The sequence below is a fragment of the Saccoglossus kowalevskii genome, chromosome 21 (genome assembly GCF_978046115.1).
Source record: "Saccoglossus kowalevskii chromosome 21, keSacKowa6.1, whole genome shotgun sequence".
Classification (NCBI taxonomy): domain Eukaryota; kingdom Metazoa; phylum Hemichordata; class Enteropneusta; family Harrimaniidae; genus Saccoglossus; species Saccoglossus kowalevskii.
The window spans coordinates 23,687,714-23,704,981 of NC_140661.1; the positions used below are offsets into that span (position 1 = coordinate 23,687,714).

Genomic DNA, 17,268 nt, shown 5'->3' on the forward strand with positions numbered 1-17,268 from the left:
CTAAACACGTGAATGTTATTACATTCATAGATTTTTTCTAGTTGCCATCTTTATCTCAAGTACTGTAAATTACTTTATTTTCACTTGGAATTTGTTTTCGCTGTTTTTACTAAAGAGAGGTATCAGTGAAATTAAATTTTATACGAAACAGCGAAAATGTCTTTTCATTGAAAATTAAATTCCAGCTAAAATAAAGTATTTTTACAGTATGCCTGATAGAAATTAATGAGAGTGTATGGTGTAACAACGTCTAATCCAATATGGGGCTTAATAGGTAAATGGAAATGAATAAAACATGTACACTATTTGGGACTCTACCATTAAAACATAGATAAAATTGATCACAGTAAATTATTTAAAAATTGTAGTTTGATGATTAATATACATGCAAGTCATTAATATTTTTTATGGAGAAAGAAGGATGTGTTTTCAAGAAAACATATGCAAAATAATCTAAAAAGCCGCCATTTTGAAATATTTTCCATAGGATTCTATTTAAACACATTCTATGGAAAACCTATAATAATATTACAAATTTTTCAATTTTTCTAGGTAGCTATATATAGCCGTCATAACACAACATACCATTTTTATAGAATAGGACACCAAACAAAATTTGGAGATATTATGGAATGTTTCTGGCATAGGAACTACTTGTAAATTATTCAAAACATGCAGTATTTGATCTTTGGAGGTTGTTTTGTAGAAAACGTAGTTTGTTGGCCATATATTTTTATTTCAAGGATTTCTGAATACCGGGGTATCGGTATGTTTTTTTTAATAGTGGCAAACTACCTTAACTACTAGTTTAAGGAATCACTAATTGCATTACACAAGCAATAAGACTTGTGTGATTGATAGCTTTCACATTTAGAAATGTTTTTTTTTATAAAATGTCACAAGTGTATTGTAGCCCAGTACTGAAGAAATTGTTGAAGTTGAGTCTTGATTGGGGAGGCCAAAATATCTTAGACATACATGTAGAAGATTAATTCTGTGGCAAAATTTACATACCGGTACTATCATTTAAATAATAACACATGCTTGTGAGGGTAATATCACGATTTGTTGCCTGCCCAAGGGATGGTGGTCATGACTATGATATTGATGATGCCAGAGCCGAAGGCGAGGGCATCATCAATATTATGGTCATGACCAACAGCCCGAGGGCAGACAACAAATCGTGATATTGCCCGAATAACCATGTGTTATTTATTTTATCACATCGAACATCCACCATGACAATCACAGCTACCATACATCACTCACACGGGCTCTCCCACAAAATAACAACACTTATATTTGAAGTATGCAATATTTTATTTTATCTATTATAACAAGTTTCACATTACTCAATAACATACATACATTGTTTGCTGAAAAAAACAACAAAATACACTCAGTAAATGTTATTTTCAGCCATGGATACTCTTTTTTAGTTGAACCGTGTTTCAGCAGTGTGAATCACTCAAATTATCGAGAATAACATTTTTGAAATGAATTGAGAAATTCTCAAACGCAAGTTATTTGAGTGCCGTGGAAATGACTGAAATTACCTTCTCACGAACGTACCACACCTATTCACAAGACACACAGCTTTGTTTAGAGCGTTTTCGGTTAGCATCGGCGTGGAACGCGTAGAAGTGCTTACAGCGTAGAACGCGCTACAGCGACCCCGGCTGCGACGTTTCAGTGGCGGCTTTGCCGTACATTTTTGCTCCATATAAAAAATACCCTATACATCAAAACAGAGTATCTTACTTAATATCCATTCTGGCACGTTCACTGTCTATTTCGGATGGCTAAAGTTCCTTCAAAACCCTGAAAGCAACAGCGGCCAGAGCAGCCCCAGTGCAGCGAACGACAATTTGTTGTGCGCAGTATCGTTGCGCAGTAGTTTCAGTGACGTCATCCATGTGATATACCCATGTAATATCCACTTGGCGGGCAATATACCATGTAATATCCATTTTTATTCCATGTCATGTGACCGAGTCTCAACCAATCACAGCATGCGTAACAGCAGTGAGATGTGATAAATCATTATATTGCATGATGCAGTAAGTGCATATCTCCACAGTTTGACATAGTACAGGACAGATTAAAATTGCATATTACATAGTTTAATAACTTTTTCATTGTACACACTACCTTCAGGCTGTCAAGAGCTTCCAGCTTTATTTCCTGTCCAATAACTACGATTTATGGTAAAAATGGTTCATGTTTGCAAGCTTGTGTTTGTATTTTCAGAATTATTTATTGAAATTAAAAAAAATCATAGCGAGTACGCCGAGTAGAAGCAAATATTGTGAATGAACAGAATCACCATACAAATTTGAATTTACTTCCACTCATACATCAAGTTCAACACAGTTCTTTTTTTAGATACAATGATTGTGTGAAAGTATACATGTGATAAATACATTATCCCATAATATTTTTCTTGCTTTGATGTAAACACACACGACACAATTGATCACCGCCACTGTCGCCTCAATCTTTCCTTACTGCTTGAATTTATACCAAATTTTGATCTTAATCACTAGTGTATATTGTTGTCAACCAAAAAGAAAATATTGAGGAATATAAAAGTTTTTAACTTAACCCAATTAGCACCAGTGTCAACTTCAGGTATCATCCACAAAATAGTTCTATTTATAGTCGGCTCTTTTCAACATTTTGATCAAAAACTGGAGGCAATATCAAATTTTTTCTGTTTGATCCAAAATTAAGATTAAATTTTGTGATAATTACAAAAAATGTGAACAAATTTATACAAATTTGAGCAGGAACAAAATTTGGCCTGTTTGATATTGGTTGTTTACATGAAATTCGAACATCTGCTGTGTGACGACAACTTCATTCAATAACCATGCATTCTTGTCTTGTTTTGACGTTACATAAGACATACATTTGGAATTGTTAATTTCGCTAAAATATTTGCATATTTCATATGCCCCTGGCAAATATTGTTCCATTATGTGACGTTTAACTCGGAATAGATTCACCGTCTCCAACTTGTGTGATGCGGTTCAAACGACGCTCACTTCTATACGATCGCACTAAGCGCCAATATTGGGCAATAACCTCATAGTATCAGCCAGCCCCCATAGGGGATATAAATTGGCTTATCTACGACATGTGCCGTCTGTTTAATTGTCTGCTCTACATCAAAATGTCTTCCATTGTCATTAGCGCGAGCTATATAAAAATCCTAGCTTTATTACAATGGCATGCACATCCAGTGACCTTACGTACCTTGTTATTGAAACCACCTGCTGTCAAATCCGATTCATTGTAGCATAACTAATAATTCAGTATTAATTTTATCGCAAAAAAAAATTGCTAATTTCGATATAAATTGAAAAGTAAAATTTGTGTTGACTATATTTTATTAATTAATTTTTGTACAAATTAGTTTCATTACTTTCATGTTTTCATTTAAATTGTTAATTACATATTGCTGTACGTAGAATACGTAATTAAAAATATGTCCAAAATCCCACAGAATCTTGGTGACAGGCTGAACATATTATATAGTACAATTTCTATACTGGGTGTACATGTAGGTATTTATAATATTAGAAATAACAAATGCAAATTTATGTTTTGGAATGTATATGCATTGTAGTGGCTACTGTAAAATAACTAATTTTCACAGGGTTTAACTTTCGCTGATTTAGCATTTCAGGGATATTTAGTGGTTTTTAAATTCACGGTTTTATCATTTACCGGTAGATAGTGTGTTCCATGCTCAATTTTACATATTCACTGGGTTTTAATTTAGCGCATTTTCCAGTCAGCGAAATAAGCAAAAATTAAAACCCAGTGAATAATTAACACAGTATTATATTGTCATTAATTCTTGTTTATATAAATAAACACTCATGCTCATCGTCCGAATTGTTACTATTAGAAGCGCATCTCCAGTAAAAGATAAACTAAAAGTTGTATTAGTTCTTCACTGAAAAATTATAAATTTAAACATAGACCCTCTAGAGGGTCTATGATTTAAATAACATTTTGACCATAGACACATCTCTATAATTTACATAAGCACATACCGGTAGCAATCTGATTAAAATCCAATGTAGGTATAAGGCTCCAACTTGTATTTTAGTTTGAATATGTCGATTTTTTGGTTTTTCTTGCCGTTAATCAGTTCTTAGAAAATCGTTCCCCAGTCGCCTCTAACTACATCTGACTCGATGCGTATACAAATCTCGTACAAGATCAGTTTTCGACAAGATTTGTATACACATTGAGTCAGATGTAGTCATTGTAATGGCCATCGTCAAAATGTGAATATTTAAAGCATAGCATATATATGTATTGGTACGCTAAATCCCGACATTGTGTAAATGAAAAAAGATGTCCACAGGGTCGTGTCTTCAGAGGGCGCAATAATTATGGTACAAGATGGCATACTTATCGAGGGTTCTGGGCCGAAATGTCAAATAAGTTGTGATCTTGAATGCCTCTGTAAAAAAGTCTGATGATTTTATGTGTCATTTCCATCATAGTGCGCCTTATAACTTTCTACAGTCCATTATCGATTTCAACAAAATGGTGACTTCCGGTACTTGAACCTTACTTTGTGTAGAGTCATTTCACCCATGCAAGTGTGTCAAAAACAATATTTTGGAAAGATTTGGCCATCTTTATGTGGTTATATTTAATCCAAAAAAAATTGCAATTCATCAATAAATTCACTTCAGATTACATGCACGTAATTTACCATTTCTATACTTCATGGTAGCAAACTTGAGCTGCAACCTTTTTGTATCCGGAATCTACTGCGAGATTGACATTAACCCTGGGTCACTTGATACCAACTCCATATATCTGGAATTTTGTTATAGTCCATGCACCTAAAAACTAAATTGTTGTTATTTCAGGGATTTTCATCTTCGACTTCGGAGAGCAACATCAATTTTTGCTGAAGATTTCACGATAGAGACTTCAGAAGATGGTGTGAGTGATTTTGACACTTCACATATTTATACTGGTTTCCTCCAAGGTATGTTGAACTTTGAACCTAATATAAATTCAGTGACTGTGGCATACTACACGTTGGTTTACAGCAGCAAGGCGCTTTGGGTGTTCTTGAGTTTAAAACTTGTGTGCGAGTGTTTATTACTCATATTTGTATTACCGAATGTTGTTTACCGCACTGTTTAACCTTGGTTGGTACCTGAACTTATTTTGAGCTTGTTAATTCTCCTACAAGGAAGTAAATACTAGTAGTACATGTATAAATATGAAGGTCCTAGACCATGTACAGTACAGTGAGGCGTAACTTAACCTCAAACCTATCTATTACTGGCTTTGAATTTTCATACAAACTTATAATTTTTTAAGCGAGTACAATGTATATTTATCATCTATAATTTCAACTTATCTTTTCTTGTATTTGCCTACTTAAAAATACTTTATTTTCGCTTGGAATTAATTAATTTTCGCAGAAGGAATGATTCAGTGAAAATAAAATCCAGTGAAAATACCTGACAGTGTCTTTCTATATTTTACATTCAACTTGTCAAAAATAAGTGAAAATTAATTCCACACAAAAAGTCTTTTCAGCGAAAATTAATTCTAGCTAAAATAAAGTATTGTATAGTATGTTATTAATACGAGACAGATTACATGCATAATTTAGGTATGTGGCAGTTTGAAAGCAATTAAGCTGAGTTATAGCTTTATGCTCTGATTGTACTATAACACTTGTACAATCCTCCAAATACAATGAGGAAAACTGGACAATTGGGTCAGTGCATGCCTTAAATTCAGCCAATAACATGTCGGTCAGTATGGACAATTCAGTTCATTCATTGTCGTACAATGTTCCAAATACATTGATATGTAAAACACAATTACACAAAGGTTTTATGTGGCAATTAATATACTGGTATAAATGGTTTCTAGAGCATAGCATGTTCAAGGTTGTTTAAGATATGTGTGTGCAGCAATAAAGGTAGTAACATGCAGGTGAACGATCCCTGTGTTTATTCTGTTGTGACATTTTCCATTCAGACTTTCAGAATGTAGGACTTGTTGTACAATTACAAAACAGAAAATGATGGTGTATGTTAATTACCACAATGCATTGGGGCAGTCACTATACATTACTTATTATCTTACTTCTAATTGATTGATTCGCACTCTCTAGCGATGAAAAGTGTACGACTTGCATCGTAAGGAAGGTCATTCACAGCATCAGGATTGTTTTAATGTTGTCTTTCAAGGAAAAAATATTTTTGTTTTGTTTTTTTGATAGGATAGGATATTTTCTTTGGAATGTACACAAAACACAGCTTACCCGGTATATGCCAAGTCCGAAGACATTAATAACAAAACAACACAGCTAAAATAATTCTATCACAAGAAAAATAAAATTTGCTTATATGCTGGAAATATAACTGTCATTACTGGAAAGCACAAAAGTAAATAACTAGAACGTAGAAACGCTGTCATGGTGAATGGCGTAAATATTTGATTACCACAGTTTTTATGATGTCTGTGTGTACTTCCTGAGCTGAGAAATGTTCCAAAGTAAATTTATAGCAGAAAGAATATTATAACTATCTGATGTGAGCATTACTACCAGTGATCTAAAAATGACATTTCATTAAGAATAGAGATTGCTTCATAATAATAAATAAATTTCAAATGAATAACCATTAAATGTTGGATTTATATTTTTTCCTTTGAAAATCATAATTTACCATTGTCAACTTTTGGCCCAATCTACAAAATTATTTGTATACAGTGTAGTCTGCTTCTTCCCACATGAAATATTCATGAAGAATGACAGACCATTTGATCAGAAACTACAAGCAATATCTGAAACTGTATGTATGGTGCAGAAATTTGTTGAAATTTACTGAAAATTTGTCAATGTGAAAATATTTGAATTGAATTTTGGGCGGGAAATACTGTAAAACATGCAATTTTAGGGAATTGTGGTAAAATGACGTAATAGCGAAATATTGATTTAGCGAATCTCTCTTGTCATTGTTGATTTCTTTGTTTGGTGGCCATTTTGAATTTATAATAAAGTCATTAGCGACATCTTGAATTAGCGAATCAGTTCTCTCGCTAAATTCGTGAAAAAGACAGTATACAGTATATCTGGCTCTCAAGGGTGACCCTGGAGTGTTGTATGACAATGTGATAATTCTCAATATTGTGGTATCTTTCTTTAGGTGAACCATCTAGCCATTGCCATGGCTCGATTCACAATGGCACATTTCAGGGTTCTATTCGCAGCGGATCTGATGAGTATTTCATTGAGCCAGCACACAGGTATTACAAAGAACACCATCCCGATTTCCATTCTGTTATCTATATGGGAAAGGACGTGCAGCTTACGAGTGAACACCATGGTCCTTCCGGATGTTCCATGTCAGCAGAGCTGTTTACCAAGATGCAAAAAATACAAAATGATTTTCAGGACAAAAAGGTATGTTTTGGTGGATTTTTAGAATTCAGTGAATACACCATTTTTTGTCAAACTAAAATGAACTGAAATCCAATTCTTTTACATGTACTTAGACATTAGGCATCTGTCGTTTTCATAAGTGCATACACTACTAATAGAAAAAATACTATAGTCTAGAAAATATATCTAGTAGTCCGCATCATAGAAATTAAAACAAAGTTAAAATACAGTTACTTGTTGATACTAAAAATCAATCCAAAACAATGTATGGAAATTCTTGGGAATTTTTTGAAATTGAGAAAAAAACTTCTGACATCCTACAGACTACAGTCAAGGCAAATTTTGAGTTCTTTCATTACCTTAAAAACTTGTAAAAACATTCCAATTTCATCTGTGTAAATTTCGCTGCATAAATGTTTGATAGCTCATCAGAATGCCAGGAACCATGGCAACCAACAATACAGTGGTGTGTACCTAGCTTTCCCAATTCTGAAAACGAAGATTATTTATTTGTGTGGTATCTATGAAATCATTTATTACTATGTCGTGTCTCAATTGTCTCCCATTACCACTCACATGTACAATCTGAATCCCAGACAATGCAATGCTTTCAACAAACAGGCACACTGTAATTTATTGTTACAAGGAGGACGGCAAACAGCAAATATAATAACTGGCGTCAAATTCTGTACATTGAGTGCTCATTCTAATGGGTGGGTTTCTACTGCATGTTGTTTGTTCTGTTTGATTGTATCACGCTTGTTTCCATGCTGGCGTGTACTGTCATTGATATGTGTATACCAAAATTTTATTTTCTAGGGACTACAAAAAATCAAACAATAACCTCTCAATAATGCATTTTAAATTAGAACACAACTAGTTACAATAGTTGTAACAAGCAAATAAATACTGACTGAATGTCTAATAATAATAATAATAATAATAATAATAATAATAATAATAATAATAATAATAATAATAATAATAATTTTATTGCATCCTTAGAAGTACAAATTTTGGTTTACAGCAATAAATAAACGTTTACAAAATTAATGAAATGAAAGATGACATTTTTCTGATTATTTAATATTGATGCAATCAATGGCTTTTCCAATCAACAATTTGAACAGATCCATCAATCTATCAAGTCTGTCATTTTGGATAGCTGACTCGAAATAGGTTGACATGCAGCTGACTAAAAGGCAGGTAGACATGTGACTAGCTAAAAGACAGGTAGAAATGTGACTGGCTAAAAGACAGGTAGACATGTGACTGGCTAAAGACTGGTAGACATGTGACTAGCTAAAAGACAGGTAGACATGTGACTGGCTAAAGACTGGTAAAAATGTGACTGGCTAAAAGACTGGTAGACATGTGACTGGCTTAAAGACTGGTAGACATGTGACTGGCTAAAAGACTGGTAGACATGTGACTGGCTAAAAGACCGGTAGACATGTGACTGGCTAAAAGACTGGTAGACATGTGACTGGCTTAAAGACTGGTAGACATGTGACTGGCTAAAAGACTGGTAGACATGTGACTGGCTTAAAGACTGGTAGACATGTGACTGGCTAAAAGACTGGTAGACATGTGACTGGCTAAAAGACTGGTAGACATGTGACTGGCTAAAAGACTGGTAGACATGTGACTGGCTAAAAGACGGGTGGACATGTGACTGGCTAAAACACTGGTAGACATGTGACTGGCTAAAGACTGGTAGACATGTGACTGGCTAAAAGACTGGTAGACATGTGACTGGCTAAAAGACGGGTGGACATGTGACTGGCTAAAACACTGGTAGACATGTGACTGGCTAAAGACTGGTAGACATGTGACTGGCTAAAAGACTGGTAGACATGTGACTGGCTAAAGGACTGGTAGACATGTGACTGGCTAAAAGACTGGTAGACATGTGACTGGCTTAAACACTGGTAGACATGTGACTGCCTAAAGACTGGTAGACATGTGACTGGCTAAAAGACTGGTAGACATGTGACTGGCTAAAAGACTGGTAGACATGTGACTGGCTAAAAGACGGGTGGACATGTGACTGGCTAAAACACTGGTAGACATGTGACTGGCTAAAGACTGGTAGACATGTGACTGGCTAAAGACTGGTAGACATGTGACTGGCTAAAAGACTGGTAGACATGTGACTGGCTAAAAGACTGGTAGACATGTGACTGGCTAAAAGACTGGTAGACATGTGACTGGCTAAAACACTGGTAGACATGTGACTGGCTAAAGACTGGTAGACATGTGACTGGCTAAAAGACTGGTAGAATGCTGCTGACGAGCCAAGAAAACGTCAAAAAAAACAGCACAAACTCAACTTTGAGGCTATGCTAAGCAGATGACACATTCACAAGCGACCTATTCTTATGTTGTATCGTCATCAACCTTGGTATCACTGAGCAAGTGATGTAAACGTTGTTGCTTTCACAATTAGTGTCCAATTAAAGCAAATTTTATACAATAAATTCGTGGTATTGATAATTACACAAGTACTTGTGAATAATCCCAATTTATCAAATCAAATATGTTTATGACATTGTCCATTTAATACTTTTAATTTGTTTCAGGAATATATCAAAGACAGAACGAGACGAAACAGTGATCAGACGACATGTCCGCTCTTCATTCAAACAGATCATACATTCTATGAAAAGTAAATTACCCATTTATTTGTACTTGATACTTCAAACTGTCAATAAGCGGTTTTGTGTTCACAACGAGATTGCAGTAAATACATGAACTGAACATCTTCTGCAAAAATTGAATGATTTAATTTCGAACTTGTTTTTTTTTTCGTAGCTCAATATCAAAATGCTGATCTTTCAGAGATATTCTTGCCTCATCAAAATTGACCATTATCATGTATAGCACATTTAATCAAGTGCAGAAATATGAAATATGCCAAAACTACATGTACTTTCGCGTTAGTCAAATCCCATGCAATGTTATAACATCACTAAAACTTGTTTGTTTGTCCTATTTTTGCTGTCGATTTCATGCATAATATTGGATCTCGCAGGGAATGTAAAATGGTGTATTTGTGATCATTACCATGACAACCGGTAACTATTATGGTGTGCACTGTTAACATGTACTTGTAAATGTGAGGTGAAGCACCTTACTTGAAGTTTCACTCATAACAGTGCTCCAAGACAAAAATTGATTCATACAGTGAATATCTCTTTCCTAAAAAAATTCAGCTTCTCAGAGTTTGAAATATTGGACTAAGATTGTTAGTGTCTCTTACAGCTGTACTATTTACATTCTTCAAGCATCAACAGATCATTGTCGTTCGTGTCATACTTAATTGTGACCTCCTGAATCACCCTACTGGCATTACATGTTTATATGCTTTAGATTTAAAGTTTATTATTTACCGCATTTATATATTTTTTATAAAATCATAATATATATAAATACAAGCTCAGCACAAAACACAGAAAAAAATTAGGTCTGCTCTCGAGTACAATGGCGTGAACGTGCTGTTCTGGCACTTTCCATGGAACATTCAGTGAGGGAGATACGCGAGTGTGATTAGCAATATAGTTTTAACTTTCTGAATAGTGCAGAAAACAAAGCAGAATAATTATTATTGAGTCAAGTGAGGTCATACAAAGTTTGTTTGTTTTTCTAGTGTTTTTGAGTTGCGCTATGTTCACACGTTCACCGAATATGCACATCAGGGTAATTTGAATACTGTAGAATACTTTATTTCTGCTTGGAATTTATTTTCGCTATTTTCGCTGAAGAGAAGAAGAAAATAAAATCCAGCAAGTACACTTTTTTTCCTATGTCTCACATTCAACTCATCAAAAATCTTTTTCAGCAAAAATTAATTCCAGCTAAAATAAATTATTTCACAGTATTTAGTATTCAAATTACCCTGTGGCAGAGACTGATTGGATACACTCGACTGAATCTTGGAGAATGCTATTTATAGTCCGTGTTTTAAATATATAATTATGCTTGATTGACTTACATGTACGTGTACATTTCCTAACAGATATGGCAGCTATAAGGAGGTTGTAAGTGCAATAGCCAGTGCATTGGACGCGGTTAATTACATATACGGCAACACAGTCTTTGGTAGCTATACAAATATAGGATTTCTTGTAAAGAGAATCAGGGTATGTAGTGAACACTTTGTATGTATATGATTTTTAAAAATGTATTACTCGTGTCTGTATCTTCATGGTTTGTTTTTGTTGTTCATTGTGTTGTAAAACTTCTTGTGGTCACAATAAATATTTTTATCCAACTTTCTTTCAAACTTGGATATTATATTAACCAATTTCGTATTTCGGCCAAGTTTAATTTTTATGTGCATTTACATATACCGGTATTAGATTCTGGTTAAATTTTATTTAAGATTGTCTACAAATTAACTTTTTCAGGATTTTAAATTATCAGATCTGTAAGAATGCTGGTGCTGAAAATATATGAATAGAAATAAGAGTACAGTTTATACATAACATCAGCAAAGTTACATGTAATGAAATGGACGCATATGTTGACAATTAACATTTATCTTAAAAGTTCACTGAATGGATTTCCCATAATATCATCTGTTTGCATGTGCATTGCTTTATAATGAATGTTTTGTTTCTCATTAACAGGTTTATACTACAAGTGATATCGCTTTACCTCAGTATAATTTTGCAAATGAATACATCGGCGTTGAGAAGTACCTGGACTTGGCTTCTTCTGACAATTTTGATGAATATTGTCTGTCTTATGCATTCTGTGCCAGAGATTTCACCAACGGCATCCTGGGACTTGCTTGGATTGGCTATGCATCAGGTATACTGCCCTCTACAGTTCAGTTGGGGTAATCCTTTTAATTTTTGCTGCAAATGTTTGTAATTTGATGAATTTTCACAAAGGTCACTTTAACTTTCACTGTGGCATAATTTCACAATTTTTTATGAAATTCACGATGATTTGTTCCCATAAAATCATTTAAAAATTGTTGTGTAAGTTTATGGAGTAAGAAGGTATTTTTCATGAAAACGTATGCAAACTAATCCAAAAGTGGTGATTTGTAACATTTTCCGTAGGAATCCATGTAAAACGCATTTTTCCTTGGAAAATATTTAATGACAGCCATATGTAGCCCTCATAACACTTTTTTTGGCATAGTCACCGAACTAAATTTTGAGATATGATGGAATGTTTCTGCCATAGAAACCAATTGTTGACTACCAAAAACTTGCATTTTTTATCAATTTTCGAAGTAGTTTTGCACACCCAACCCCTCCTGCTAGATTTCGAGGATTTCTCAGTATTTTTTTATCAGTAGCAAACTGCCTTAAGGATGGCTAACTAGTAACAAAAAGTGAAAAAAAAAGTTTGGAGCCAAATGAAAATATAAAAAAAATCATCAGATAAGATTCATAATTCAAAATAATAGTCAAGGACAAAAAATAATTTCACAAAATTCTTGTCTCAAAAGTGTGTTAGCCACACCTATTGTTAAAGCGTTTTACAGTTTTCGGTTTTATTCACATGTGTCATTTAGTAATGAGTACATGATGCACAAAATATTATTGCAATATCAAAATGACTACTGCAGTGTTTTCAGAATACTGTAACATAATTTATTTTAGCTGGAATTAATTTTCGCTAAAAAGACGGTTTGGGTGTTTTGTATGGAATTTATTTTCACTGATTTTTGATCAGTTGAATGTAAAATATAGGAAAAAAGGTATATTCGCTGAAATTTATTTTCACTGAATCATTTCTTCAGCGAAAATTAATTTCAAGCGAAAATAAATTATTTGACAGTAGTATGTAACTGTTTACTTTGTAGATTTACAAGGTGGTGGTATTTGTGACCAATACAGAGAATATATAAACCAAGGATGGAGAAGCTTGAATACAGGTGTTGTTACCACGGTAAACTATGGTTTTCCAGTTCCTCCACTCTTATTTCACCTCACCTTTGCACATGAACTTGGACACAGTTTTGGATCACCGGTGAGTATCAATATAATTTTAAGGGGTTTGCTTAAAGCGGGGAGTCGTCACCTGCGCATGCATCAGATGACTATAGCATTTCATTGCTTACAAACAAGCATCTACCCATGAGCCTTTGCATTTTTAGCGTGTGTTGTTATCGTCGCTTGGGACTCAATTCTCGCACGTGCGCTTTAATGTTTACTTTGTGTGGGTAGCTTGATGGCTTTGTTGTCATAAGACATTGCAATAACACTTCACGATAATTTTGTAATAGTTTAAAACTGTAAAAACTGTTTTTAAACTGAGTTTGATGTACAGAATCAGATCTGTTCATTTTTATATAAATTATTTCAATCTTAACCTTTAACCTTGGGTAAAACCATAGAAAAAAAATGATGTTTGGTGTAAACAAGTGTGCCACAGGAAAATCTTCCGTGATATCACTTAAGATTTAGTACCAGCCATGCAGAAATTAAAAACTGCGTGGAATTTTGAAAAAAAAAAAAAAAAAAAAAAAAAATTAAGAAAATGCGAAAGTTATAGGAATTTTAGGGCATGCGCTTTTTATGGAAGTTTACATTTCATGAAGTGCACATACATGTATATTAGGGATGACAAGTAATTTATTTTTTTAATATTTGCACCATAGCATGACTACCCGTCAGAATGTAGACCAGGGGGTGTGGCCGGCAACTACATCATGTATTCCAAATCTTCAGATGGCCTTCATGTCAACAACAATGAGTTTTCAGAATGTAGTATCGGCAATATGACTTTGGTATTGGATGCAAAGAAAAACAGGTGCTTCACAAGTAAGTGTTGTAAAAACCTTGTTTTTTTTTCAAATGATACCTCATATCAATATAGAATTGGAATGGAGCAGATGAAAGCAATCTAGAACAGCATTCGTGTTTTTTGCTGGTTATGATTTTTTCCAGAATCGTTTAATTTTTACAGGAATGCATGAACCATTATGTCATGTTATTATTTATTAAAAAGATTAACTAATATTTGACAGAATTGAATGCAGTATGTTAATTTAATTTCATTTATTTTTCTTCATACCTTTAAGTCAATGAAGGTCAGTACACGATGTTGATTTAAATGTTTATTTTATACATAAACATACTTTTGACTTTGAGTTATTTTGTACAAAAGTATAAGCTATATCCCACACCTTTAGTTGGATAAAGAGTTTGCTATGCTATACTGTAAAATACTTGATTTTAGCTAGAATTAATTTTCGCTGAAAATACTTTTTGGGTGTTTTGTATGGAATTTATGTTCACTGATTCTTGATTATTTAAGTGTAAAATATAGGAAAAAAATGTATATTCGCTGGATTTTATTTTCACTGATTTATCCTGTCAGCGAAAAAAGCGAATATTAATTCCAAGCGAAAATAAAGTAATTTACAGTCGTATAAGCTATAGCCCCACCTATTTATTTTTAGAAGCTATATTCTACATCTTATGATGTGTACAGGGCAATAATACAAGCTATAGCTTATCCTTCTGGCTACTGAAAGGGCAATAGTATAAGCTATAGCCCTTCAGGGTTGATAAAGGGTTTCCTGGACCACTTAAAATCCAATATAAATTGTATATATGACAGAAATCTCAGTGACCTCATGCTCTAGAACCAAATTACTCTGTATATTGGCCTCGCAAAATAAAAGATATGTTTCTGGTCAAGCTTTTTAAAAGAAAATTGGGTGGAGAGCTTATATTGTTGTTGCTACTAATTTGACAGCACACAAATTTTCCAGGTTTCATCACTTTGGAAAAGGAAGGAGCTGTGTTGTTTCAAAATAAGTGAAAAAAAAGATTACCCTGCACTTTTTTGTTTGTGGTACATAAAAAAAATTTGTGATTTTCTGTTAGGTGCCAAAAAGATGGCAATGTGAGCATGATAATTACAATGTATCAGGATATATATTATGTAATTTTCACTGAGATTTGGGACTGATGTCACCCTAGTTGCATATTATAGAACATCTTAATATGCATGCATGGACTCCCTAGGATGGTGAGATTAGAACATAGTGCACAAGGTTACTGGAGAGTGTAGAACAAGTTGCATCAAGTCACCCTAGTTGCATATTATAGAACATCTTAATATGTAAAATTTGCATAAATGAACTCCCTAGGATGGTGGGATTAGAACATAGTGCACAAGGTTGGAGATTGCAGAACAAGTTGCATCAAGTCACTCTAGTTGCATATTATAGAACATCTTAGGTAAAATTTGCATAAATGGACTCACTAGGATGGTGGGATTAGAACATAGTGCACAAGGTTACTGGAGAGTGGAGAACAAGTTGCATCAAGTCACCCTAGTTGCATATTATAGAACATCTTAATATGTAAAATTTGGATAAATGAACTCCCTAGGATGGTGAGATTAGAACATAGTGCACAAGGTTACTGGAGAGTGTAGAACAAGTTGCATCAAGTCACCCTAGTTGCATATTATAGAACATCTTAATATGTAAAATTTGCATAAATGAACTCCCTAGGATGGTGGGATTAGAACATAGTGCACAAGGTTACTGGAGAGTGTAGAACAAGTTGCATCAAGTCACTCTAGTTGCATATTATAGAACATCTTAGGTAAAATGTGCATAAATTGACTGACTAGGATGGTGGGATTAGAACATAGTGCACAAGGTTAGAGATTGTAGAACAAGTTGCATCAAGTCACTCTAGTTGCATATTATAGAACATCTTAATATGTAAAATTTGCATAAATGGGCTCACTAGAATGGTGGGATTAGAACATAGTGCACAAGGTTGGAGATTGTAGAACAAGTTGCATCAAGTCACTCTAGTTGCATATTATAGAACATCTTAGGTAAAATTTGCATAAATGGACTCACTAGGATGGTGGGATTAGAACATAGTGCACAAGGTTACTGGAGATTGTAGAACAAGTTGCATCAAGTCACTCTAGTTGCATATTATAGAACATCTTAGGTAAAATTTGCATAAATGGACTCACTAGGATGGTGGGATTAGAACATAGTGCACAAGGTTGGAGATTGTAGAACAAGTTGCATCAAGTCACTCTAGTTGCATATTATAGAACATCTTAGGTAAAATTTGCATAAATGGACTCACTAGGATGGTGGGATTAGAACATAGTGCACAAGGTTGGAGATTGTAGAACAAGTTGCATCAAGTCACTCTAGTTGCATATTATAGAACTTCTTAGGTAAAATGTGCATAAATTGACTCCCTAGAATGGTGGGATTAGAACATAGTGCACAAGGTTACTGGAGAGTGTAGAACAAGTTGCATCAAGTCACCCTAGTTGCATATTATAGAACATCTTAATATGCATGCATGGACTCCCTAGGATGGTGAGATTAGAACATAGTGCACAAGGTTACTGGAGAGTGTAGAACAAGTTGCATCAAGTCACCCTAGTTGCATATTATAGAACATCTTAATATGTAAAATTTGCATAAATGAACTCCCTAGGATGGTGGGATTAGAACATAGTGCACAAGGTTACTGGAGATTGTAGAACAAGTTGCATCAAGTCACTCTAGTTGCATATTATAGAACATCTTAGGTAAAATTTGCATAAATTGACTCCCTAGGATGGTGGGATTAGCACATAGTGCACAAGGTTGGAGATTGTAGAACAAGTTGCATCAAGTCACTCTAGTTGCATATTATACATGTAGAACATCTAAGGTAAAATGTGCATAAATTGACACTCTAGGATGGTGGGATTAGAACATAGTGCACAAGGTTGGAGATTGCAGAACAAGTTGCATCAAGTCACCCTAGTTGCATATTATAGAACATCTTAATATGCATGCATGGACTCCCTAGGATGGTGAGATT

The 17,268-nt window shown here is 34.2% G+C and overlaps 1 protein-coding gene across 1 annotated transcript in view; it reads left to right on the plus strand.

The window, feature by feature from the left end:
• The window catches only part of LOC100367238 (disintegrin and metalloproteinase domain-containing protein 10-like), a 48,360-nt gene that overhangs the window by 4,709 nt on the left and 26,383 nt on the right, over nucleotides 1-17,268 (plus strand). The window contains exons 3-9 of the mRNA XM_085494820.1: nucleotides 4,899-5,020; nucleotides 7,206-7,462; nucleotides 10,024-10,109; nucleotides 11,460-11,583; nucleotides 12,073-12,256; nucleotides 13,266-13,432; nucleotides 14,064-14,226. Coding sequence (XP_085350946.1) covers nucleotides 4,899-5,020; nucleotides 7,206-7,462; nucleotides 10,024-10,109; nucleotides 11,460-11,583; nucleotides 12,073-12,256; nucleotides 13,266-13,432; nucleotides 14,064-14,226 — 1,103 coding nt within the window. The remainder of the gene's footprint in view (nucleotides 1-4,898; nucleotides 5,021-7,205; nucleotides 7,463-10,023; nucleotides 10,110-11,459; nucleotides 11,584-12,072; nucleotides 12,257-13,265; nucleotides 13,433-14,063; nucleotides 14,227-17,268) is intronic.